General features: G+C 41.7%; 1 protein-coding gene across 1 annotated transcript in view; it reads left to right on the forward strand.

Annotated features, from left to right (window-relative positions):
* The window catches only part of CRLS1 (cardiolipin synthase 1), an 89,023-nt gene that overhangs the window by 50,389 nt on the left and 10,867 nt on the right, over positions 1-27,767 (forward strand). The window contains exons 4-6 of the mRNA XM_085612635.1: positions 4,213-4,298; positions 12,031-12,099; positions 17,290-17,381. Coding sequence (XP_085468761.1) covers positions 4,213-4,298; positions 12,031-12,099; positions 17,290-17,381 — 247 coding nt within the window. The remainder of the gene's footprint in view (positions 1-4,212; positions 4,299-12,030; positions 12,100-17,289; positions 17,382-27,767) is intronic.

The raw sequence follows: 27,767 nt of genomic DNA on the forward strand, positions 1-27,767 counted from the left end.
CACCAAGGTGTACAGAGTAGTGGAGGATAGGTAACAAAGTGATATGTTCTCAGTGAGTATAACTTAAAATCATCAAAAAATTCATCCAGTACCCCTCCGCGTGATGTAGATGATATCGATCCCCCATCCCCGTGACTTTCAATCATTTATGCTGCTATTTTTGCATTTACCCTGATTTCACTGTGGCCCAAGTATTGCTTTTGTGCATATTTGCATGTATGTCGAGATTGTTCAGTAAAAAGATTTATAAAAAAAAAATAAAAAAAAATCAGCCAGTACCTTATAGCCTGTATACATAGAAAAGTCTATCCAAAGGTCATGTCTTAGGATCTAGACCAACAAAGTGATATGTTCTCAATGAGTATAACTTACAATTGTCAAAAGAAATATATGCAGTACCTCATAACCCATATACAGAGTAAAGCCCACCCAGAGGTCATGCATTATCATCTAGACCAATTATATCAGTGACTTAGGAAGGGTGTGGCATAGGGTTAGACCTCTACACATCTATCCATACACCCAAGTCGTACTACCTCCACCATCACCCTTCTATCTCAATCCTGTAACTCACCTAATGGCTTTAATTCCCCTGTCCTGTGTGACAGTGAGTTAATTTTATAGAGTTGCTGTACTTCAAGTGGGGTCCTGCGGGCACTAAGTAGAACTTCTCCTAAGGGGACAAAAGGCTGCTGAAAAATCTGATATGTATCTAGTAATTTCCTATGCATAGCCATGCTTTTAAGTTGTGGGCTTCTTTTTGTTTGCTTAGATAATGATGCTTCAGTAGGGCATCTTATAAACAGTAGTAATGAGAAAAGGTGGGTTTCAACATTCAAACAATGGCATGGACTCTGCCATGTTCAAAAAGAGTCGACTAAGAAGAACTGCAGAATTTCGTTCTTTAAGATTCATAAATGTAAGATGCAGCGGGCCAGCTTTGATTATAGAGCTCACCTCAAGGCAACTAAGGGTTCAGTACCCGCTCCGTAATGTGTAAGGTAATGCCCTCTTTTCTAGATCACCGGCATGTCGGTAATGTCAAATTTGTGGGCCGGATACAGCCCACAGAAAGATGAGCCACACGGGCTTATTCCAGCTTCATTCTTCTTCAACCCGTCTGGAGTCCGGTTCTGCTCGAGGCACTCAATAGGCAGATTTTAACCAGGTGAGGCAGCTCTGCACCGCTTGTGTTAGGCTTACTGTGTGTTCAGTTCCTATCAGAATGGAGAGCCACAAGTTTGCAGCTAAATAATCTTGTCTAAACATGCTTCATATACGTATTGTATAGGGGCATGTCTAGCAGTGTGCTTAGACCGCAGCTAGGTCCTGACTAGCGCATTGTAGAATGGACCCTGAGATACAATGAATAGGGTTCTCCTCCGTCTCTGACACATTGCCTGAATCCTACAGTGTGTCCATGTTTGAGCAGATTTTAACACCTTTGCTGCTGTACGTAGCGTAATCCCGGCATACATTTGTGCCTTATTGCCATTTATTAGCACAAACCAGGCAATTTCTGCATTACAAGCCCCGTACCTTCCTGCAACTCTCATTTGGACCATTGATGTGGATCTATACGCAATAAAGGTTTGTTCCATCTCGGCTCCAGCGCTACATTGTCTACAGTTTGAGCGGTGATTGTGATAATAGATAGGAGCTAGTTACTGGTTGCATGGAGTCCATTGTAAACTGCGTGTTTAGCGAGAATTCCATATATAATTAAATTATCAGCACCTTATAAAAGCTTCAGCCATTCTCTTTTGCCACATCCCCCATGCCATATCATCTGTTTCATCTAGCATCAGCAGTTCTTCTGTTAGTCGATGTCAATATGAATAACGATAAATTCACGTCAACCCTGACTCCTCAGAAATACTAATTTAGGGAGGCACTGAGACTGAGGTCACTGATTTGACAGTTTACAGGTGGGGCGGCACGTAGCCAGCAGGCAAACGTACGAACAGTAAATCCCAGATAGATCCCACAGATCCCAGATTCCTCATCCAATACCTTCATTCATGGCTCCAAAGATTAGAGTTACACATTCCTTACTAAAAAAAAGGATCGCCAGACACATTTCATTACATTCAATGAACTGTATTAAAGTCTGGTAGACCAATAGTAAATTGAGACAGTCCTACGAGCCTGTGCCTGTGACTGTGCTTCTGGCCCCATTCTTTAATGAAACAAATTGTTCCTGTTTTGCCAAACGCCTCTTGTATCGTTTTTTCGAAGAATTTCATGTTTAAGCAACACTTCTTAGTGGACTCTTTTTGAACATGGTACAACATATGGGCACAGAGTCCATGCCATTGTTTGAATGTTGTGACCCACCTTTTCTCATTACTACTGTTTATGGGATGCCCTATCGAAGCATCATCATCTAAGCAACCAAAAAGAAGCCCACAACTTAACAGCCTGGATCTACATAGGATGTTTAAGAAATCTTATGAGGTATATTGTACATGCCGTAAGCCTCATTTACATTTTTTATAGACACTGGATACTGGATGGATTATTTATCATCCTTTTTTCCCCTTGGGAGAAGTTATATTTAGTGCCGGCTGGATCCTAGTTGAATTACATAAACTCCATAAAGTAATCTCACTGTCACAACAGACAGAGGAATTAAAGCCATTACTTGAGTTGTAGGATTGAGATAGAAGGATGATGAGGTGGGGGTAGTATGACTTGGGTGTATTGATGCAGTGTAAAGGTCTAGGCCTCTGTCACCCTCTTCATATGTCACTGATATAATTGGTCTCGATGAGAAGACACGACATCTGGATGGGCTTTTCTATATATATGGGCTATAAGGAACTGGATGTATTTTCTTTGATTTTAAGTTTTACTCTCTGAGAACATATTACTTTTTTCCCTATCCTCCACTACTTTGTACAGATTGGTGGGGGTTTTTGTTGTGTAGGTTCTAATAATGGAGACCTTATGACTCTTTCATTCTTTGAATATTCACTACTATGTGGTCTGGCTGGTTGTCTTTGCAGATCATCTCCCATCGGCCAACCATACATATGTTTGATATTGTGTGGTCCTGAAGAAGGTGGATCGCTGAAACCCTGGATTTTTGCAGCCCCAGATTCCCTTTGCCTCTCGCTTATCTAATCCTCCACATGAGGCTGCAGCAATTCTGAGCATTGTCTATGTTTCCGCACAGCGCCAAGATGCTCCTTTTGGAGCGATAGTCACGCTTTGCAATTAATACAAATAAGTAAATTTTCTTTCACCAACTGAAAGGTGCGTTGAATAGTTCTGTGAGAGATCCTGGCACGCAACATAACAGCAGAAATTGGAGATCTTTTTCCGTTGTAACTTGCAGTGTATGTGTAGAGTGGCTGGGATGGGCATGAATTGCATGTGAGAGAGGATGTGTGGTTTTATGTGAGTGAATGAGCGAGTGGCATTGTGATATGGGGATAGAAATGGGTGCAAACGTGACATGCAGTCAAATGCGGTGTTTTAGTAGAATCTATAAAAAATATATTTTCTTGTCTATAAAAATGTGTTTTGATATTGAAGAAATGAAATGAGGCGTAAATAATTAAAAACTTACCTGTTAACATTTGTAAATGACAATTCATAGCAGCATGCACCAAATTGGTTAAAAAGAAAACAACAACAAAATAAAATAATATGCTAAGGTAACATGCATATATCGTCTTAAATTGTTTCCAGTCAGCCCACAGAGCACTTTGAGCAGCCATTGGTAAGATACAGGTCGTGTGGGATTTTCTTTTGTTAGTGTTTATTTTTTTATTTCCCAATTATCCCAGACCTCAGATTACCAGGGGGGTACCGCTTTTATTTTGTGTAACAGACATGACTTTTCACAATAGTAAATAAAGATCAGATACTGTAGAAGCCCTTGGTAAAATGTTAAAGGGTTTTCTGTATACATGCCAGCAATAGTAAGTAGTACGAAGTGTTTAAATTGGGTCTGTGGTTTACTTAAAAGCAGACAGAATGTTCCCATTAGTTTTATTTGTTTTTATCTACATTATCATTCTTTCACATGTGGTATGTTGAAACGTGATGCATCGCTGAATTTGTGGAATGTGTATTAATTGCATAATTCAAATATATTTATTGAAATAGGTAAGTAGTGGATTGTTTATGATGATTGTCTTTTGTTTTAAAAAAAGCAATCAGCAATACCGTACCATTGAGTTTGTTTTTTGTTTCATTACTTAGTGCCACTGACTGCAATGATCGTGTTAAGGGACATTGTCTTAATTGCTGCTGTTTTCTATGTACGACACCAAACCCTTCCACCACCTGTAAGTATTAGCAGCAGTTTTATCAGCTAATTTTGCCAAACATATTGTTTTAAATTTTTTTAATGTCCTATATTTCGACCGAGCCAATCAATCAGTCTCTTGCAGTATATTGATCAGGCGTAAACAATTTTATTTTGCGAGTATTTCCTGAGGTCTTAATATAAACACTTTCTACCCCCACTGACCGATCTAAATGATTATTCAGACATGTTATGCTATGTATACTACTAGAAAACGACCTTAACCCCTATGCTACTAGGCCTCATCCCATTCAGCCATTTTATTTTGGCTATTTTGTGTAGTTCGTGCTTAGGCCTCCATAACATTTTGTCCACATAAGCTATCCAGGCCTAATTTACGTCCTTTTTTCCCAACATCCTGGGGAGTCCAAAGATACCATGGGTTTGAGGATTCACCTGGAGGGGACTGTGAAATTAGCCAAAATTTAGCTACATTTGGTTTTTGGGGGTCAAAAGTGCTGCAGAAGAATGCTGTTTTCCTGCAAATGGCATCGACAAAGGGTATGTGGTGCTAAAATCACCATATTCCCAGCTTTCAGGAACAGGCAGACTTGAATTTAAAAAAAACAGTGTTTTGGCATTTTACCTGGAGATAGATCATTTTTCCTATTTTTTTGCTTTCAGCTTCCTTCAGTTTGTTGTGGAAACTGGTTTGAAACCATGGTGTATGCCGAAATCTATACATTTCGGAACTGTACAAAAGTTTGTGTAGATCCTTTAAGGTATTCCTATTAAAACGTAACAGTTTAAATAAAAAAAATATTGAAATTGAGTTGGAAAAAAACAGCCATATGTGTCTACGTTTTCATCTGTAACTTATTAGGTCAGATTTTCGAAAACAATATACCGTTATGTCTGACGACCCATCTGGTTGCAGGGATGTATGGGGCTTGTAGGTTCTGCAAGAACCAGAGGTACCCAGAGCCAACAACCTTGCTGCAAATTACAATGTTTTTTTTATGGTGTATCGACTATTCAGAAATTGAAATGGTAAACTATAAAGAAAGGAAAAAGGGTTTGAAGAAAAACTCTGTATTTCTGAAATATACACTGACTTTAGGAGCAGTGCTTGTTTGTACATCTCTGAATTTATGGGTACCCATACTAGCATGTTTCAGAGGGCATTTTGTAGAATTACACACTTGATTACATTTGAAAGGCACAAACGTAGATATAATCAACTAGTAATAACAAATGTTTGACTATTCTATATTCCCACATGTCTCCCAATACAAAAGGCACCCCACTCGTGTGGCTGGACCTTGCTTCTGTGGCACAAATGCCCCAAAACGTGACCTAGGTGGCACATATTTCACCCAACAGAAAGCATGTGTTTTTTACAAGGGGGCTAGCTGTGGATTTTGGTCCCCAGCTCAGCTGGTACCTAGGCAAACATACCAAACCAGTACATTTTTAAAAACTAGACACCCGGAGGAGTCCAGTTTGGGGTGACTTGCGTGGCTCTCACCAGGTTTTCTTTACCCTGAACCCTCTGCAAATCTCAATCAATTCCTCTCAGAAATGCAAGGAAAATGTGTTTTTAGGCAAAGTTCTGTAATCTGCAGGCAACCACAAATATTCCAAGAAAAACGGTGCCTCAGTTGTGTAGGTAGGCCAAGTGCCCGCAACACAAAAGGGTGCCAAACACAACATGGACACATCACATTTTCCACCGAAAAATGATGTTCTTTCCATGTGGGTAGCTCTGGATGTCAGGGCCCCAGCTCAGCCGGCACCTGGGGAAACCTACCAAACCAGCACATTTTTGAAAACTCGACACCCGGGAGAGACCAGGGTGGGGTGACTTGCATGGCTCTCATCATTTTTTGTTCCCAGTATCTCAAACTTTGCCTCAAAAAACACATTTTCCTTGCATTTCTGTGAGGAAGAGTCCTGGAGTCAGCAGAAAGCCGCAAATTTCCTACCAGCCAGCTTTCCCCCAGGTCTCCAGAGAAAATTGTTGCCTCACTCGTGTGGGTGGGTCAAGTGCCTGAGACAATGAAGGGCCCAAAACATATTGTGGAGACATCAAAACTATCTAGATAATTTTGATGTCTCTACAATATGTTTTGGGCCCTTCCCTGTCACAGGTACTCTGCCCACCTACATGTGAGGTAGAATTTTTATCGGGAGGCCTGAAGGAACGCTGGGTGATAGGAAATTTGTGGTTTCCTTCTGATTCTGGTAGAATATGGCACAGAAATGCAAGTAAAATGTGTGATTGAGTTTTGCAGGGAATTGTGGGTAAGAAAACTTAATGAATTCCACGAGAGGCACACCACCCTGTACTCTCCTGGGTATCTAGTTTACAAAAATATCTTAGGTTGGTAAATTTTCCCTATGTACAATGTACACCCTGGCAGAAAAAGACAAATATTAATGCACAGCCATCTATTCCTCAAGTACACACATATACTAGTTGAATTTGGCACAAGGGTGAGTGCAAGGTTCAAAATGTGCATTTTATTTAACAAGAGATTTCACAAAAATGAAATACACTGATAATAATTGTAAGTTAAAAAAACTGAACCAATGACTCACTTTAAAGCCACGTCAAGGCACAAATCATTTTACAGGCTATTCACACACTTTCATGCATGACCCAGACAAAATCATTCACACCCCCAGCTGCTGGCCCAGCACAATACAACACTCACTTCATCAGACAGGGCCAGTCAAAGGCCCAACACTTTCATACGCCCACATGACTGAGAGAGCAATCACACTGGCTGGCGGCTGATGCAGTGTGTGGACTGTCATTTGGTTGACAGTGTGTGTGTGTGTGTGTGTGTAATGACCAGCAGAAGGTCACTACACACACGACCAGCCAATACCAGCTCATGCACTCTGCTGGCCAAGTGCCAGTCCACGCCCACTGCCAGGCAACTGCCAGTCCACGCCCACTGCCAGGCAAGTGCCTGTCCACGCCCACTTCCAGGCAAGTGCCTGTCCACGCCCACTTCCAGGCAAGTGCCTGTCCACGCCCACTTCCAGGCAAGTGCCTGTCCACGCCCACTTCCAGGCAAGTGCCTGTCCACGCCCACTTCCAGGCAAGTGCCTGTCCACGCCCACTGCCAGGCAAGTGCCCATCCACGCCCACTGCCAGGCAAGTGCCTGTCCACGCACTCTGCCAGGCAAGTGCCTGTCCACGCACACTGCCAGGCAAGTGCCTGTCTACGCACACTGCCAGGCATGTGCCTGTCCACGCACACTACCAGCCAAGCGGCAGTACACAAATGCCACCAGCCAAGCACCAGCCAACACACACCGCCAGGCAAGCACCAGTCCACACACACTGCCAGCCAAATACCTATGCCCACACAGCCACCCAAAAGCCAGTACATGCTAACCGTCAGCCGAGCTCAAGTTCACGCACACACTCGCACACACATTTTTCCTGTCTAGTGGGCCTAGAAATATGGCTGTTCTGCCCCTGTCTACCTTGCCACAATATTGTCCCAATAAAGGGGAGCAACCCTTGCCCAAGGGACCGCTCCCTGACATGTAAATGTAAAACTCCCTGGTGCCAGTGGGGGCAGATAGGCATAGAAATATGGCAGATCTGCCCCCATGAGTGGGGGGGGGCTGAAAACGGCCAAAACATTGCCTCAATAAAGGTGAGCGACCCAACACATACATATTCGAAGCCCTGCTGTCTAGTGGCTTTCTGCCACCCCTTGGGGGCAGATTAGCCTAAAAGTGTCATAAAACGGCCAAATGTATACCAAAATATTTTCCCTCTAAAGGGGAGTGGCCCCTGCTCAAGGGGCCACTCCCAGACATATAAAAACGAAAATACATGGTGTCAAGTGGGCTGCTGCCCCCGATGGCATACCTGCCTAAAAACAGCCGATCTGCCCTCTGGAGCAGGTGGAATTCCAAAACCAGATTCCTCCAAGGGGAGCAACCCTTGACCAAGGGGTCGCTCTCTGTAATCCTCATCATATAAAAATCCCTAGCATCTAGTGTGTCCCTCCCCCAAAATGCCAAGAAATACATCCCTGGTGGTCTAGTGGATGAATTCCTGCTCCACAATTGTGGCCCCATCTGCGATTGAGGAGCAGGACTCCACATCAAAGAGGCACGGGGTAGGGTAAACTCTTTCCCACCCCAAAAAAACACAGGAGAAGGACTCGCCTTTGTAAGGTCCTCTCTCATGAGGTGCTGAAATCAAATGGCTTATTTGTATATTTTATACGCTTATTTTCTACTTTGTTGCAGCTCTGGACAAGTGTAGAAAATGTGAATATTTAATAACTTGGTTTAAGTCACAAAGTTTAGCAATACCAAAGCTTGCTCACAGCCCTGTCACGAGTGCGGCAGGCCATGCAGGTTCTTCTGCTCAAGGATACGGGTGCAGCGGCACCCAGTACCCCTTGACTATGGGGCTGATTTATGTGTTGGCAGTAAGGATACTCCGTTGCAATGGTGATGAAGTATCTTTACCACCGACATAATGGTCCGCCCACATGATTTAAATGCAGGCGGACCTTAAGTGTAATGCAAATGGAGACTACTCAGTCTCTGCAATGGTTACACCCCTCCGACGAAGTAAAGGCTGTCTGAGGTTGACCTGTATGTCCATCCACCTAATTTAGATGGGCGGGCATACATGTCTGTTTTCACTGCCTGTCACCTCCAGGAAATCCTAAGTGGTAAAGGGCAGTGAAAACTGTGGAATGCCCCTGGCAAACGTCCATGGCCAGGATGGCATTCATTATTTTTTTTCTCCAAAATTAAAATCCAGCTTCAGGAATTTCTTTCTGAAAATAAAAAAAATACATTTGAAGGGTCAGTCATGTTGTCGGTACTGTGCGTCATACTTTCAAAACTATGCTTCAGAAATGACTGGCGGGTTGGCAGTCATTTCTAAATTTGGCAGGCGGAGGCTTTGTCAGGTAAGCCGAGCAATATACTCCATCGTCCTGGCCGACTCACCTCCACCCGCCAAGATATAAATCCGTCTCCAAGGCTGAGAATGGAGCTGTCCACACTTTTCCAGGGGTAGATCTTGTGGCATCTTGAGGTTTGTAGGTACCCTGTAGTTTTCATTTGCTGATCATTCTGCACAGGTCACCAATACTCACGTATAGAAAGGAATCTGCCTCATCCCACTTAAGCTGGTTGCAGTACAAGGACAACAATAGTTAATAGATATGGATATTTGGACACCCTGTGCTCAATATGTCACAAGCTCTGTCCCAGTGTATAGGGCTTGGGTAAGTGCAATTGTAGAGGATGACCACTATTCTGGTCTTCTTCCTTTCACCAGTAGACCATCTCTGCTGTGACCAGAGCTTTTCTGGTATCGACAGCCATCTTCCCAGTCCTTTGTCGTCCTCTGTTATTAACCATTGATGCTCCCCTATGTCTATTGCTGCTTTGGTGTCATTTTTACTCTTTTTGTTTACCCAAGTCCCCTTTTCTGTTCACAGTGCTTCTCTGTTGTCATCAGTGCTCCTCTCTTGACCCTCTACACCTCTTGTGTCACCACTTTTCCATCTGCCCTCAAGCAGCTCTGGGTATCTCATGTCCTGCGTACATAACCCAGAAGTTCAACTGACCGTCTCCAAAATTAACAAGCAGAAGCTTTAATAATGGGCGGTCAGTAGGGTGCAGAATGAGGGAGGGAATGCATTATAGTACCGGCATGTTATGAGGAAGTACTATCGTTTCTTGAATACGATTTTAAACGACTTGAATACATACTTTGCTTTATTCAGATTCACTCCCCAGTTCTCTTGTTTTATTATTGCATTTCCAACTTGGAAAAGGACCCAGGCCCAAAAAACAGACAGAGTACAACCCCAGTCACATCTTTGACAAAAAAAAATATTACGTAGATTTCATACAATAGCAAATGAGGAAGGTGAAACTGTGGAGACTATGGATTTACGAAAGACTAGAGTGGATACAAGAGTTGCCGTAGACACTAGCATAGGTTAGCTTGACCGTTTTGAAGGTAAGCTAGCCCACATTATTTCACGAGCATCATGGCTTGTAGCAGATAACTGTGAGGCATGTACTGAATTATTTCAGTTTTTGAAACACTAGTTCACACCTGGATTTTGCGGTCCCTCATCTTTCTTTTGTTTTTTCAATTCCTTATGGTTTTTAGTTGTCCGGTTACCTGTTGGCGTAGTATTTCTCCCTTCTTGAGTCAGTTGCTGCTTACCTGAGGCTTTGGCTATCTTCTGCAGTGGAATTAACTACTCACTTTGATATCCCCGGGGAGGATCTGGGGACCGTTGACTGGATCCATGGTCAGTCTAAGGCTTGGGACGTTATTTTTCTACCAAGAGACTGGCAAGCCATGGTCTGAAGTTCCAGTTAAAAAAAAAAAAAAAAAAAACACTGACTTGATCAATGCCTGGTTTTATTCACATTTATTTTTTATTTTAAAACCAGTAGATGCCTAGGATTAGATTTAATGTCAGTAGTCTTTCTTTGTTCCTTTTTTGAGACTCGGTCATCCGGAGTATAAGAGATGTAGGTTGCCATGGTAGTCGTCCTCCGAATCCTGCATTTATCAGTGGTACAGGGGGGAATGGGCTAACTGTCCTGGTCTTCAAAAGTTGCTTGCTCATGATGACAAGGGATTTTTAGCTGTGATTATAGGCCAAGCTTTTGGTCACACATACTGCAATCTAGCCATAGGGGTTACCTCCTGTTTCAAGATTTACAGCAAAGGACGATGCTTTGAGCATAGTTGTACACTCCAGTCAGTATGTTTAATGAAATCGACTTTCAAAGTATACAGATCTCTTGCTCCATCTTCATGGACATTTTTGTCGAAAAAGGTTGGGTAATGCCAGTGCAATTCAGTTATACAAGGTATTCTTTACAATTAATATAACGCACTCCTGGAATTTAAAGTGTTAAAAAACGATGATGTAATTTGCGCATTGCCTTTATTTAGCAGGATATAGCTTGTTTTTCTTTTACTAAAACGCATAAAGTAGTGGGGGGAGAGAACTCCGCAGTGGCTTATCTAAGGCTCACCTTTCATTTATGCGAACCTTTGAGCTGCTCATCTGAAGGCCTAGCCAGTCTTAATTTCAGTCTGCCTAGACTCACCCACCTAAGTGAGATGCAACCTTGAAGAAGCCATGATGCTGCCCTGCCCCTCTCTCAGCAGTGGTAATAAATATATTATTACTCTTGTCGGATCTACATACATTGTTTATGCCATAGTGTTCTTTCAATTCTAGAAGTTAAAAACAAAGTTATTTACCAGTAACCCAAGCACTTACATCTGTGGCGTGAGATAAAATATTTTAATGTTAGCTTAGTAGTCCACTCATCTTTATACAACATTTTTATTGGATCACAAATATTTTCGCTGCCATGGCTCTATATGACATCTATGCAGATGTGCACGTACATTGTTGACTGTGTGCTTTCGGGGGCACGAATCATGAGAGGTATGGCCGTGAGTGGGTCATGATGTCCAGTTCTCGCTCAACAGTAGTATTAAATAGCATATTGCACTTTGTGCAGCAGGGTTTATAGTTTATGCCATGATTGGTTTTTTTCTTAAGCTTTAACCATAAATAAAGTATTTAACTATAATTACGTGCTGTTGGGCCATATTTTACAGAGACAGAGAATTACCTTATGAAATATCATGAAGATCTAGAATCTGTGTGAAGAAATTATAATATTAAAGATAGCCCCTGAGATATTCAAAGTAGATTCTTTTTCTTTTTCAGAAAACCATTAGTCGATACTTCAATCCCTGTTATGCAACTGCACAGTTGAAGCCAACTTTCATTAGCAAGGTGAGATCTGCTTGGTTCTTGTTCGTGATAGTACGTTTTGATTAATTTATGCCAGCATGTACTGTACCTCTGCTCTTTATGGCTTGTCAGGTAATACATTTTAGAACAAATAGTGACATGGATGGAATGCTTTCAGCTATTGCTACGAGTAACATATAAGGAAGGGGTCCTGGGGAATCTTGAAGTGAAGGTTTTACTTGGTCGTCCTGTCTGTAAATATATGTAAACCATCATCTTCACAGTCCTTCTGCCATCTTTGATTGTGTCCCTTCTCTCCCCCCACTGTGGTGCTGTGGCTGTGTTTTTGATCTCCGGTTCATTGAGACATACATATTACCTCGGTGCACATTGCTAGCGTCCTTTTTTTTTTTCCCTCTTTTTTTCAAAAAAACCTTTATTTATTCTGTTTCAGATTAACAATCACAACCAACAATGCAGCTCTAACAACAATGGTCTTAGTACATAATGAGCATCCAAGAGTACATTCTCTGATAGGAACAGTAAATGCACAGGAATCAATTCGCCAACGACATTGCAATGTTATATCCAAGACAGTCTATCATTCTCCACCTGACACTCTGGATATAAAGTATTACTGGGGACGACGTGAACCCTGGAGCATCAAATATTTCAACCATTGCCCAATATAGTTAGGTTTGTGCTTTTGAACACCTTCAATACAGTACAGTACTGATGCTAGAGAACCAGTGAGAAGTCCCTCAGGAAGTGTCAGACGTTTTGCTGGGGGAAGGCATTTGGCAGCAGAGGTAGTTGAGTCTGGAGCTTCGGAAGAAACTGCAGTGATATGTGGTGTTTCTGAAACCGTGAAAATCCCCAAGAAAGGGGACTGCTGCCTCATGGTCTTCATTTATCTCTCTTTAGCCTCCTCCATGTTCAATCAACAGGTCCGCATCAATACCCTCTTTTGGACAAACTTGTTTATTGCCACCAGTCAACAGTACATCAAGATGTACTTATCCAACTCAGCTTGACTCTGTCAAATATGAAGTCTTTACAAGTTTCCATATTTGCTTCTAAGATTTTCAATCTGTGATTGAAGACTTTAGGTTCCTACTGGTCAAGCAAATCATCACATTTCTAGTCCAGCAGTGACACCAGCTACATCTCTTAAGTGTTGGAGGTCACTGATGTTCTTAAGTGGCTGCCTAGATAATATTTGTTGGACGCAGTCTATCTTAAATTATACCTGTATCAGCAAAGATAGTGTTGCAGTTCTCCCCCATCCTCTGCCCCTTCCCAATTTCTTCTTGTTTGGTTTTGCTAACTTTGGGAATCTCTCTGCAGTGACACTGCCAAACAGTGTTACAGCGCATGTGCTTTTCCCCTAAAACAAGTATTGGGAAATTAGTTTATTTAACTTTAAAGCATGATAAGTTGGCATAGGAAATGCACCAGTGGTGTGGAATTAAATGTTTGTGGGGTATAGTTTGCATTTACACCCCTCACATACAGAACTATACCTCCAGAGGGCACCATAGAGCTCTGGCTAGGCTGAAGTTTCAAGATATCTGCAGTGACATGACATGAATAATAGTTTTTCCATGGGTCAAGTGGTTGGTCTCTTGTTGCTGCTACAGGCACACAAACTCCAGAAGCTCTCCCTGCTTTGAATTACGCCCACCTGGGACTGGAACCCCAGCATGTCTTAGCTGGAGAGAGACACCTTCCTGGGAACCTGTCTCTGTAGGAGGTACTAGGGATTTACTATGGAGCGGATATGGCATTACGACTAGAGCTGCCAAATTAGGACCTGGGGAGCCAGGTTTGAAGTCTCAGTTCAACATCCAGTGAATCTGGGCAAATAACTTAATCTACCCGCCCGTAAAAAATGAATGCGTACTGAGGTCATGTAACTTTGCTCATATAAAGCACTCCAATACCGTTGTACCGAGTATGTGCTATATAAACCTGCAAAATTAAAACAAGTATTTCCCATCAACAAGAACTTTGTGGGACTTTGCCAGTATTCCTACCTCTGCAGGACCCCAGGACAAGTTGCTGAGGTTACCCCAGTGATTGAGCTCATTTGCAAACATTTTACCATGAAGAAAAATGATTCCACATGAACTCAAAATGAAGGTGTCTGGCCTCTTGGTATTGCCATGACGGAGGATTTTGAGAACCAAAAAAGGGACTGTGTGAAGGCAAAACCTGGAACCAGGGTGAGGTGTCAGTTACCCCAGTGGAAAAGAGACCTACGATACTACGAAATCCTTTTTACACTTGTCTTGTTCATTGCTTATGGCACCAAAGTTTGAAGGTTTTAGCAGTAACTCAACTACAACATATACCACTTTGAGAGACCCTCTAAGACTTGAACCTTCACTCCAGAAATACTACTCTCAGTGACTGTAACTACTCAGTACAAAAGGCATCTACATACTTTCAAAAAATTCAAAGTTTTAGTAAACTTCAGAATTGGTATTGCTCAGAAATCTCTCAGGAGCCCTAGGTAGGAATTGAGGAAGACAAAGAAGAAAGGTGTAATAACAAGTCAGCCAGTTCTAACCAAACCAAAATCAAGCCTCAAACCTCCATAGGTCACACCACTCCAGAACTTTGAGAGGCCAAGAGCGCCATACCGCTCATTCTTCCCCGAATTTAGCATCCAGAGCAGTAGCCGGCAACAAACCAGCCGCTTCCAATTCATTCCTCATCCTCGCCTAGTCCCTGTAAAAACACTGTCAGCCTTTCCCTGGGGAGAAAACCTAAATTTACCCTTGTATCTCACTTTCAGCTGCACTGAGAAACCAATTGTAGCTTTATTGCCCCAGGCCAACAAGTCTTTTGTGACGTCCATTAGCTCATGCTTCAGTGAGTGTCACCTAGGAAGGGCAAGAGACCGTGGTTCCCCATCACACCTCTTGGCTCAGTGTCACATGCAGTACAGCCTTTATTTTCCACATAATTCAGAACAATCATTAGAGTGCCACTGCCACTCCTCCTAACATAATTTCCCCCCTTGTAAACAGTCTGTATATTCTTAGATGACTAAAGTGGCTCTTTCTCAGTTGAGTGCTCATTAGGTCTTTCAAAAGACCTCCAGCGACCCACCAATTCCTGTATATTCCAAAGTAACCCCCAGCAGTTGAGTCGTCCATGAGCTCAAAGTTCGGCTGATGGGTCACTAAGTTTCCATTAGAACAGTCCTTTAATTTCATCACTTGATTCAAAACTGCCTTGGTCTCCTTACCCTGCCCATCCAGATGATACAGAGTTTCTGCAGTTTTTGTTGTGTAGTGCTCCACAGCATTATGTGGTTTGCTAGACCCCCTGTTTCTTTTGCTTCCACACCTTTGACTGCCTTTTCAGTTCTCCCAGTCCTTTTTATTCGAAGTAGGTTGAAGTAAGTGTCCCAAAAAATCCTCCACCTCCTTTTTCTCAGCCCTGATGTGATATCGGGCTCTGCAGTAATCATCTGGATGGGCTAATAACCAGTACTCAAAGTGAGGGAACCTTTACTCAGAACTCTTCTCAACATCCATATCTGCCCTTCCAGGAACTTTGAACATGCCTGGAACCTCTATTCGTCCAGATCAGGAGCAGACCCCTCTGTGACGTCAAGAAGGAGCAGTCAAGTGTGCAGGATCTACAGCATCGTTGGCTCTCTCCTGTGCTCTATGGCGTGTGATGCCTCACTCATGATCCAGCTAGCTGGTTGCTTGCAGCCCAGACTTGTCAATGCTGGCACATCCTCCCTCTCATGTCATGTGCGTTCAAATTTTGAATGACGCAAAGGAGGGAAGAGATGTCTGAGTCTTTCTAGGGAGCTGCACTGCTGAAAAAAGCTTGCTCATAAAATGTTCGCCAAAGAAGGCAGTTTCTCATCCTCCAGAAGTCCTAGGTAGCGAGAGCCTCAGGAGATCATGGCTAGCTGGGTCCCAGGCCAGCACCTCCTCCTTTGAAATGTATTGGCTCTGTTTGTATCTGTGTATATATATACTCATGCATCAGCCCCTAGAATAATTCAGAAATTAAGGATCAAATTGTGGTGAAGTTTACAAAATAATGCAGCAAGAAAGACAAATTATTAACCATCCCTTATTAAGAGGCTTTGGCGTACTCACAGCATGTACGCAATAATTGTCATTGAAAACTGCAGACCTGTCTCGGTTGTCTTTGAAACAATTTATACTGTCTACCAAAGTAGCTAACCTATCATGACTGTTTCAGAACCTGAGTTACACTGTATATGTCTGTGTTAATTGAAAAATTAATAAAACAGATTCAAACAAAAAAGAGTCTCTGGCGTACTCCCTCACTAATATGACCTTGAATAAAAATGAATATCCAATAAATATATGGAAAACTATCATCATTGAAATTTCCACATTAATGATTGCCCTGATGAAGATCCATGGCAGGGACTAAACGTGCTGGCTGGGCCATTGACGTGTTTGATAACTGTGACATATTTTAAATGTTGTGAAACTAAAAGAAGAATAAAGAGATTAAAAATTTCTATGGTATGGATTATCTGCTCCTATTAAGGAACCGACTGTGGAGTTTTTCCTGACCATCACTGCCAGAACATTACTGATAGACGTGTGGTGTAGTGGTAGCCACAACTGCCATATTGTTTTTTAAGTTTTGAACATAAAACGTTTTTATTCTAGAATGGATGTTGCAATTGTAGAGATATTTGACAAGATACCAAATCATGCTTACAGCTATTCAGTGGAGTTTGACATGCTTTGTTTTGAATATCTAATTCTTGTGTAAGCTTTGCATCACAACTGCTGATTAAATGGCTGCATGGAAATGAGCATTAGAATATTAGGCATCATCAAATGCTGGCATTGTTTCAGAAGATTTTCTGGGTCAAATGGGCATCTTGAGACATTTACGATGTGATGCGACGGTTAAGCAAAGCGCAACAGAGGTCTTTGCTCTATTTATTTTGTTTTACATCCGCTGGGCAACATAATTATGTTCAACTTTTAAAAGTGGCATATTTAAAACTATTTTAGCAGAAGTAATTGTAACTCTCCTAGACCCTTTATCCACATATGCAGTTAACTGGAATCTGTGATTTTATGAAATCCATATTCTACTACTATTCGAAGAAAGTACATAAATCTTCTTCAAATGTATTTTATATTTTTATAGGAATTCAGGGTGATGGAGATCACAACAAATACTCAGCATTTTACTTTGTTTTCTCTTCAGATGAATACAGGGGTTCAATTAATCCTAGTAGCAGCATCCTTAGCAGCTCCAGTTTTCAATTATGTGGATAGTATATACCTCCAGACATTGTGGTAAGTGATTTTATGCTTTTTATGCTCATATTATCTTGTCCAGGGTCTAACTGGCACATGCATCAACAATACCATTTGCGATCCCTTATTAGCGAAAAATAAGGATTCGCTAATAAGGAATAGCAAAAGGCTATGTATGTAGAAATCGCTTAAAAAATAGCGATTTCTAAACATTGCTTAATTGCGACTCGCAAATTGCGAGTCACAATTAAGGAATACCTCCCCATTCATTCCTATGGGCCTAGAGGCCCATAGGAATGAATGGGAAGACATTCTCAATTTGCGATTCTCAATTAGAGAATCGCAAATTGAGAATGCAATTTCAAGGGTGCCAGGTTGTCAAAAGGACACCCTGTTGCACCCATGAAATCTGCATATGAGTACATCTTGCACACACACATGCCCCAAGGGCATGTGTGTGTGTAAAATGGAACTTTGAAAAATGCGCTTTAGTGCATTTTTTTAAGTTTTTGCAAATTACCATGAAGTTCAACTTCATGGTCATTTGCTCCCCCTATTAGCAAAATCGCTAGTTTTTTTATTTTAATGCATTGCATTTAAGGAATCTCAATTTGCAATTCCTTAAATGCAATGGCAATTTAAGTAATCGCAATTTAGAGATTACTTAAATTGCGATTTTTGCATTTTGGATGATGCATCCCAAATGCAAAAATACCGTTTGCGACCGGTTTTTGCTTTGATGCATGTGGGCTTAAATGTTCAAGCTTTTAACCCGTAGGTCTAAATATTATTCACCACATTTTTCCAGCATGATGAATTTAAATTCAAGGTCCACTTTACTGCCTTACCATATTCTTCCTGCACACCTTTTTGTGAAGTTTTTACCTTAAAGTTTTCTGTCACTTTTGTTACGATATTCCTTTCTGGATTTTGGGATGGGAAAGTCTTCTACAGGGTAAATGGGTGTGTCCTACTGCCTTTAGTCCCTGACTGCACATGAAAGTGATATCCTGCATGGCCTAGTCCTGCACTGTCAATGTGAGGTGCGGGACTTGTCCTGTGACCTAATAGGTGGATGCACCAGGCATCCCCTCGTAGTAAACGGTGAAATACTCTGCCTTTCCTCAGTTTAGCATATGAACCTGAAGTGGCAGCCTAGTTTTGTGAATCTTTAGTGTGACCATACTTTTTTTATCTGATAGAGCCATCTGGTAAGTAAGTGACATATTTATAAAGCGCACAAATGCCGAGCCATCTTGGCGCTAGGGGTGATGTGTTGCAATTGTTCAGGCTTATCAGAAGTTTATTGAGGGGGAAAAGCCAGGTCTTGACCATTTTCCTAAAGAGAAGCCTGTTGGACTGTAGCCTAATAATAATCGGCAGCTTGTTCCACAATTTGGCTGCCCGGCGAGATAGGCTTTTGCCTCCCCATCTGGCATTTTGAGTCTTGGGAACCTGAAGTAGCCCTGTATTGACTGATCTAAGATTCTGCCGAGGGGAATACCAGAGAAATAGTCTCTGCATATCCATGGCTCCCCCACCAGACAAAGGGCTTTAAATTCTACACGCTAGTAGATTGGGAGCCAATGAAGCTGCCTAATGCTAGCGGAAATGGAGTGATATATAAGAATCTTAAGTAGTACTCGCGCTGCCGCATTCTGCAATGACTGCACTTTAGCAGTCTGATACTTGTCAATTCCCAAAAATAATGCATTGCCGTAGTCAATTTTTGAGAGGATAAGAGCTCCTATTACTGTTTCCCTGAGGTCCAGTGGAATAAAACGCAAGATCTTAATCCGAATTTTCAATAGAAAGAAGCAAGAGGAGGTCAGATGATTGATCTGTCCTGCAAAACTTTATTGGTTGTCAAATATTATTCCAAGATTTCTTGCCTTAGTAGATGGAACGGGGCAGTTACCTGCCTGAGTTTTCTCTGTATTCAGCTTGAGAAAGTTTAAGTTCATCAAGTCCATAATGCACTTAAGTCAGTTGTGGAAGATGGCAGCTGTAGCATCAAACCTCTGCGAGACAGATATAACAATCGATTCCTTATCTTTGAACATCCAGGCGTCAGGCTGGATCCGGAAGATTTTTGGTAGCAGTACCCCTGCGCCCATACATGGCATCTGTCGACTTCACGTGACGACGTAGGCGTTGAGTTTGTCGTTGTGATGTCCGCGTCGTCTATATAGGCGCCAACTCAACGCGCTGTCAGTTCTTTTCTTTCCGCGCCAGCCAGCGCAGATCCGTCTAAGAGAGCGACCCCGTCACTTTTTGACAGATTTGTTTTGACTTTTTGTCAAATCCTTTTGGTGTGTAGGATGTCCAGAAAGAAGATCTCGAAGTTCAAACCATGCAGTGCCTGTCATTGCGCAATATCAGTCATGGACCCACATCTGGTGTGTCTTTCATGCCTGGAGCGCGACCACAACCTGAAGCTGTGCTCCGACTACTGGACCATGGTGCCGAAGGCTTTGAGGGAGCAGACTCTAAAGCTAATCGTGGCCCGGCATTCGGCACCACAGAGGTCACCTCATCGATCATGGTCAAGAATAAGGTGCGAGCACTGCTCTGGGGGTCGGACACTTCTTCCTCCAAGTAGAAGTCATAGCAGCCAGGTAGGAAGCGCCAGCGATGGGACGGAGGAGTATCAGCGTTTGAAGCCCCACTCTGCGGAGCTGGTGCCTGGGTCGGCTCCAGGTTTCCTTCACTAGCCGGGACTGGAAGCGACCCCCTGCCCAACTAAAAGAATTCTATGATGCCATTGCGACAATCCTATACTTCCCATTGGGTTTCTGTAAACCCATGATCGAAGAGTTACGTGGACTCCCAATCAATTCCCTCAAACTTCCTTTCTGTATCATTTCTTCTGTTACACTTGTGATTCCTGCAATTGTCAGTCAGTCAGTCAGTCAATTATCTTTATTCGATTATTAAAAATCATAAAAGAACGAGCAAAAATACATGTCACCATTTCATCAGATCACAAATTTTTACAAACAATCATTATAAAAAACACTAAATTTTACAATAAAATGTACATAAATATTTAAAAAAGATAAAAAGAAGGGTTTATTAAAACACAAACTCATTCAAATGAATGAGTAAAGAGAGAGTTCATTTTTCAGAGATAAAGTGCCTATGCCTTGTACGATGCTTATTTAAACGTGCTCCTGCAACTAGAAAACTAGCGACTGAAAAAGCTACTTTTGTGTTAGGAAGAAGTTGCAAAAACAGCAGGGCTGGTTTTACCTGAATAAAGTCCTGATTACGTAAAATAGGGAACAAATATCTTTTTCTGATCTCAATATAATGACCGCAAAACATAATGAAGTGCATTGTGTCCTGCGTTGAAAAATGATCGCAGTCACATGGTTCAGCATCATCAGGTCTAGTCCAGGTTCTGAAATCGCCCAGTATAAAATGAATTAAATCAAAGCGAAATCTCGTTAAAAGAAAGCGATGGTAAGGATTTGTTACCGACAAAAGGTATGGTTCCATTCCTGGAACAAAGGAAAGCATACAATGTTTCCTTACCATGGATTTTTTTAGCTCTATTTCTTCCCTCTCCATAGCATATAAATTTGTCAGAGTGTTTTTGACTGATTTTAAATCTTCATGGGTTATTCCATCTGGAGATGAGAAAAGCTCCGGACGACCTGCTAAAATGAGCTGGGTTTTCACATATCTTACCCATGGGATGTTAAGGGCTCTATCCAGGTCTAAACAATCTTTTAAAATAATATGATTTAAAGTAAGCTCCTGGTTGAGCCAGGTTTTTAACCAACCAATCACTGGGGCTAATTTTAGGGTGTCAGATATATAGCCCAAGCCTAACTCTGTATGCAATGAAAAAATCGGAGTTGATTGGGGAACAGAAAGCAGAGATCTCAAAAATGTATTTTCTACGTTCTGTATTTTGGCAGAGCTAGTATATCCCCAAATAACAGAGCCATAGTGGGCGACTGACAAACATTTTGCTTTATAAACTTTGATGATACTTTCCATGGGACGGGCGCCCAGTTTTTTAGCAAAACCTAGCAGCCCTGCGGCCGCTCTAGCAACAGCGCTGCTTTTAACCAAAAGCTGGGGGCCCCAGGTGCCCTTTTCATCGAAAGTCACACCTAGGTATGGAAAAGAAGGGACTCTCTTAACCTCCTTCCCCGCGCAATAAAATGTTAGCGACTTTCTTTTCCTACCTGCGGGTCCAGCAATCATTACATGTGATTTTTCTGTATTAATTTTCATGTCCAGAGATGACATGAAAACTCCAAAAGAAAAAAGAAGTTTGTTCAACGCAACTCCGGAGCGTGCTAAAAGAACAGCATCGTCCGTGTACAGGAGGACAGGTATCTTTGTCTCACCTGCACGCGGGATGTCACTATGGGATTCCTGCAATTGTTTCAGGGGTCAGATGTAACGGTCGTGTTCTTAGGTACAATGCCTTTGCCTTTATGGTGACTTGGACTGGTTCTACACCTTTAATTAGTCCAATATCTTTTTCTGTTAGATCCACACTTCTGGGTTCACAGTCTCTCTCAAATCAGAGGGTAAGTCTTCAATTTTTATTAGTGGAAACAGTCCTACAGATGTCTTTTGTTGAGCCATTTTAAACTCCTCATCTTCATCATGAGTCTGAAACTCCCCACCATCTGTTGGTATATAGATTGTGCAATTTAACTTACACAATACATTTCTCCCCAACAAGTTTATAGGGCTTGGGATCCAAACAGCAAATTGGTGACTTTCCTCTAACAAACCTATTTTTACTGAAACCTTCTCTGAAACTGGATTTGTAATCTGTTTATTTAAAACTCCTACGACTTGGATTTTTTTTTCCCAAGAAGGGTAAGTCTGGGGATTCCAGAGTTCTCACAGTGGATCTGGTAGCACCTGTATCAATAAGAAATGATAGAGGTGGCCATTCACCTCACCTTCCATGTTTGGACCACTCTGGCCTACCCCCTAAGACTGCGCCAAGCACACAATCTTCCTTCCCTTCAGGCACTGTCATTAAGAAGTGTCGGAGCCTGAACCATCATTATCTAACACAGGGAATTGCTGGAATGTATTCTGATTCTGATTTTGGAAAGGTTTACATTTACTTTTGGCATCTGGTTCAAATTAAATCTCGGATTTCCCATATTTTGTGGGATTATTTGGGCCTGTGGTACCTGTATCATTGGAACTTGTTTTTGCATTGGCACCTGCATCTGTTTTACTGGCATATTTTGCATCGGCACTTCTTTCTGCATTTGTACATTTCTGTTTGCGTTATCAGTATTAAACCTACACTCCCTCTTCCAGTGCCGGATCCTGTTACAAAAATGACAAGTGGTCATTTTCTTCACTGCTGCAATATCCATTCCTGAACCTGGATCATTGGAACACCTCTACCTAGCGAAGCACCAAAACCTCCTGAATTACTCTGAAATTCTGTTTGTGGAACACCAACACATTCCATACCTCCTTGATTCCCTGAAAAAGAAACATTCTGAAAATCTTTCTGAGCAAGATTTGTCTGAGCAAAATTAAATTTCTCTTTAATTTTTTTCTGCTCTTCTCTTGTTCATCACTGCAATATTTTGCACACCTCATGATCTCAAGTGATATATTTACTCTGCCAGCAAATTACACTTTGTTGTATATGCACGCTAATTTCTGGTCTCAACCCTAATACAAATGAAGATACAAAAATCTCCATGTCACTCATCTGGATATTCTCTACCCCTGCAACAAGCCCTCATAGACCTCTTGTACTGATTATTTTGTCTATTTGTGTAGTTTGTTTGATTTTAATCAATCAAGATCCTTCTGAGGTACTTTGCCTTTCAGGAAGATAATCACTGTTTTACATTTCTCCATAACTACAGGAGATGGCGCATTAGTGTGTACCACTCTCGTTGACTCTTCTTGTGGCCATTGTACTGAAATGTTACATTTAGCCCACAAGTCACTTGGTACTACAATATCAAAGAACGTATTCAAATCAATCCACAGCACCTTTGAAATTTTCACAAATCGATCAACTTGAATGTACCACTGCACAGGCTTGTCTCTTAATTTTGGAAATTGTTCATAAAAGCTTTAAGATCACCTCTGCTCCTTGGCACATGGACATACGCTCCTCCCACTATTTCTCTCAGTGGATAAGCTGAAGCTCCTTCCTCATCCTGTTCCTTATTTTCGCCTCCTAACTCATATTGTTTCTTTTTCTTTTCACGTTTACTTGCCCATTTGCTCTCCAATTTGATAAAAATTTCTGCATTTGTCAGTACATTTCATTTATTTGGTATTGTGCAACCGCATTCCCGAAGAACGCATTATTTCAATTGCTACATCATCTAACTGAACCCTTTAACTTTTTTGCAAAGGAAAACCTTTAGAATAAGTAACCTCCTTTTTCCAAGCCAACTCAGACAACTTATGTGTAATTGCTGCTCGTCTTGTAATTCCTTTACACAGGCAAATCCATTCTTTATCTTGATATGTACTTAAATATTCTAAATCTGAACAGTCCTAAGGGTTTCTTCCAGGTCAAATTTTAATTTGGGGTTATTTAATGATTTCTCGCTTTTCATGTTCTGGGCTACCCACTTGCACTGTGCTCTGTCTTTTTAATCCCTGCAGCTTCCACAAACCATGGTGGAAATATTCCATCTTCAAACAAATTTGTTTTCCCCCGGGGCTCTTGATATTGTCAAAACAATACTTCTCCCATCTTTTAGTACTTGAACCACCTGAGGTTGTCTCCATAAAACAATCTGTGAGTTTTGAGCAGTCTGAATAAATCCTGTCATAGGTAAACCTCCTGCAACTCTGTGTCTCTGGAGTCCGGTTAATATTTGCTGGGGCATTTCCAATTGGTCTAGGCACAGTCTGTGCACCTGCTATTTGTGGTACGTGCATCGGACCAGTTGTAACTGATGTCATCACTGGTGAAATGCCAGTCTATGGCTGAGCAACACATGATAGGGCAATTTGAGGTATTTGAAGGAGTGTCTCAACTTGCATTATACTGGCTTTTACTGGGGCAGTAGGCATAACACGTCTCATAGGGGAATCATTATCCTGTACTGACTGGTGGTGTTGCATAAGATGGGGGATGTGCAGCTAACATTTCCTCTAAAGTATCATCCCTAGAAACAGTGTCTCATTTTCGTTTTCTTCTCACAGTTTGTCCTTTCCCTGGGTTTTTGTCTTCTTCCCATTTCTGTGGAACTAGCAGTATACAGTCTAGTCCCTTCAATTGTAGCTTTCACCCATCTCTGCTGTCCTTCATTCCATTGAGCATCTGCATAAATACGCATTGCTCTCTTGGTCGTCTTCTGATATTGTTCTTTCTTTCTCTCGGACAACCTTTTCCCATATATTCAATGCTTTGTACTGTGTAGGTCTAGGGGGAGGTTTCATGCCGTACAATTTTTCACAGTCTTTCAGTAATTCTAGTCTCGGAGCTACCACATTTTAGAAATCTTAATATACCCTCCTTCTCAGAAACCTTGTACTATGTACGAAGCCATAAACTTGTAAGTAATCCAATTCAATTGTCATGTAAAGGTGTTATCTAGCTCTTTGGACAGCCTTCACCAGCACTTTAGCACAGAAGCTCGATACACTTTCACAAGCTGCCTTCGAGAAAAATGACAAAATACAGCACATTCTGTGCACAGACAGGTGCTGGATAATCTTTCGAACTGCATGGAGAACTTCACTCTAGGTAAGCTGTTTTGTCACGGTGGAATATCACAGTGCTGCATGCTTGTTTGCTGCAGAGCTGTCAATAGCAGTTGCTGCTGCACTTATCATGCCACCACAGCCCATTGATCTTACAATTTTCTATCTGTACAGAAACAAACAGTCCTGGGAAAGAAATTGTTTTCTGTCTATAATTTCAGCTCTGGTTTCTAAGGCACAGTATTGACAGTGGCACCTGAGCGACTATGCTACTGCCCATTTATGTTACGCTGGATACCCTCGAGCACCGCACGTGTGACAAGCAGCGCTCTACAAATCAACCTAAAGTGTGTGTGTGTATATATATATATATATATATATATATATATATATATACATATATATACACACACACCTATATATACCTATATATACCTAACGGCTAGAGCAGTCGACCTCGAATTTGGAGTCAAGGAATTCGAAGAGCCCCCCGACGAGCCGAAAAATACGGGAACGAAGCGTCTACAGTGCACTCTCACGGAAGCAGGCAAGCCGAGCCCCGAGGTCGCTGGAGGGCAATCCGGGTTCTCAGGTAAGCCTGTGAGTGAGCGTTGTGCGCGTAACGCGATCCCTCATAGTGGCTTGTGGGAAAGGTAGTTCGCAAACTTTGATTGCGAGCAGTGGGCGCCAAAGACTGACATACAATTTACAGCGATGGCAGAGGAGTGGGTTAGAAGACGGGAAGAAGAGGCCCTTGATATTTTCAGCGATGTAGACACTGGTGGGTCTTCAGCTACTGGCAGCAATATATCGAGAGACTCACAACCAGTGAGTGATGTCAAGAGGCTTACACATGAGCTAGAGAAACTGAGGAAGACGGAGGTCTCCAAATGGTGGGAGTGTAAATCATTGCAGAGATACTTAGACGTTGGACGCATTCCAAGGGGTTTGAGAATCCTAATCGCCCCGACATATGAGAACCCCGATCCCGCAATGCTACAAATGTGGGCGGAAAATAGCGCACAGTCATCAAAAAATATGTTGCAAATTTTGATAAAATTCGCTGCAAGTGATCGTGAAAAACTAATGGAAAGAATAAATCAAATCCTTAAGCAACTGCAAGAATTAGAGAACCAGGATGAAATTACTAAATTACTCACGGAAATTGAAACAAAGTTATCCAAACATGAACAGACTATAAAAGAACGAAAAGCTATGAAGTTCCAAAGAGATAGGAACGATTATCTCCAAGGAAGAATTTATACATTTTCAAAAAAGTTTGATAACATCAGAAGACAGCAGTTATCAACATCGGCAAGTAACATCCCAAGAATGAGTGACCCAAGCGAGTCAGAATTAAGTTCGGAATTGGAATCAGATCCTGAAGGTGCAATGGCTAAGGACCCAATCCAGAGTGCTCCCACACCAATCCAAGAGTTTGGTTTTTTACGTCTAGAAAGAATTATGAGTCTCAGACCACGAACGTCAAGACCAGAACCAACACAGAAAAATCAACCAACACAAAAACAAAAACAAAAACAAAACCAAGGCGAAGGAAAAACCGGAGGTGGGGGAAAAGTGCAGCAAAAGACCGGAAAATCAACATACAGAAGGAACAATCGCCAATGAATAGCAATGAAGAATCAGATAACACAGTGATCAATTTAAGCAAAATGGATATCACAGAAAAAGAAAAAAAGATTCTATCATTAGGACTCTCATATTGTACCGTCACAAATTTTGATTACACTCAGACGAGAATAGATCTATTTCATTACATCAGGAAATTGAAATTGTGCAAATATTTCTATAATGTAAATAGGAATCAAACACCAATGCCCTTGAAGGACAGCACCGAGACCGCTACCAATATTTTAACAGTAGCAGACATGCCTCTTCTTCAACATCTAGAAGAATTGAATCAAGAGATGAGTCAGATATCTCCTACTGATGCAGCCACAGGTTCAAATATAAATATATTTTCAAAAACGCAAAGTCCCTTCAAACCGAAATCAATCTTTCTACCAATGATGCCCAGAGACGGCATAGACATTTTTTCAGAAAATGTGATCAAAGATCTGAAAGAACTAGCCACAATGAGTAGCAAGCAGTTCAGAACAAGTCTGAATAAAAATATCTTTGAATACAACAATTTAATGAATAAGATCAAATCCAGGAATGACATTATGGTGAGATGGTCGGACAAAGGAGGTAATATAGTCCTGTGGCCTACAGACATGTATCAGCAAGAAGCAATGAAACAACTTCAGGACCAAGACTGTTACTGTCGCATCAGCTCCACATATTCGACAGGAGTTAAAGAAAGATTTCATGTAGCACTATACGATTGGAAGAGAATGGGTTTGTTATCTAAGGATGAGATGGAGTTTTTAAAGAATGATTTCCCAGTAACACCGGAATTATATCTCATTCCAAAAATTCACAAAGATCCACTGAGTCCCCCTGGGAGACCGATCATCTCAGCTATTGGAGGGCTATTTGAAAATACGAGCAGGTACATTGACCACTTCCTTCAGCCCTTTGTTCGGAGTCTACCAGCATACATAGGAGACACCAGAGACTTTTTGAACAAAATTGATAATCATCTATGGAGTGACAACTATGTGTTTTTGACGTTGGATGTACAAAGCTTGTACACGAGTATCAGGCACAAAGACGGCTTGAACGCCATGGCTTTCTTTTTAAGCAAAAGAGAAATGGAACTTTACCAACACACAGCCATGCTAT

Source organism: Triturus cristatus, chromosome 6, assembly GCF_964204655.1.
Source record: "Triturus cristatus chromosome 6, aTriCri1.1, whole genome shotgun sequence".
In the NCBI taxonomy this organism is placed as follows: Eukaryota; Metazoa; Chordata; class Amphibia; order Caudata; family Salamandridae; genus Triturus; species Triturus cristatus.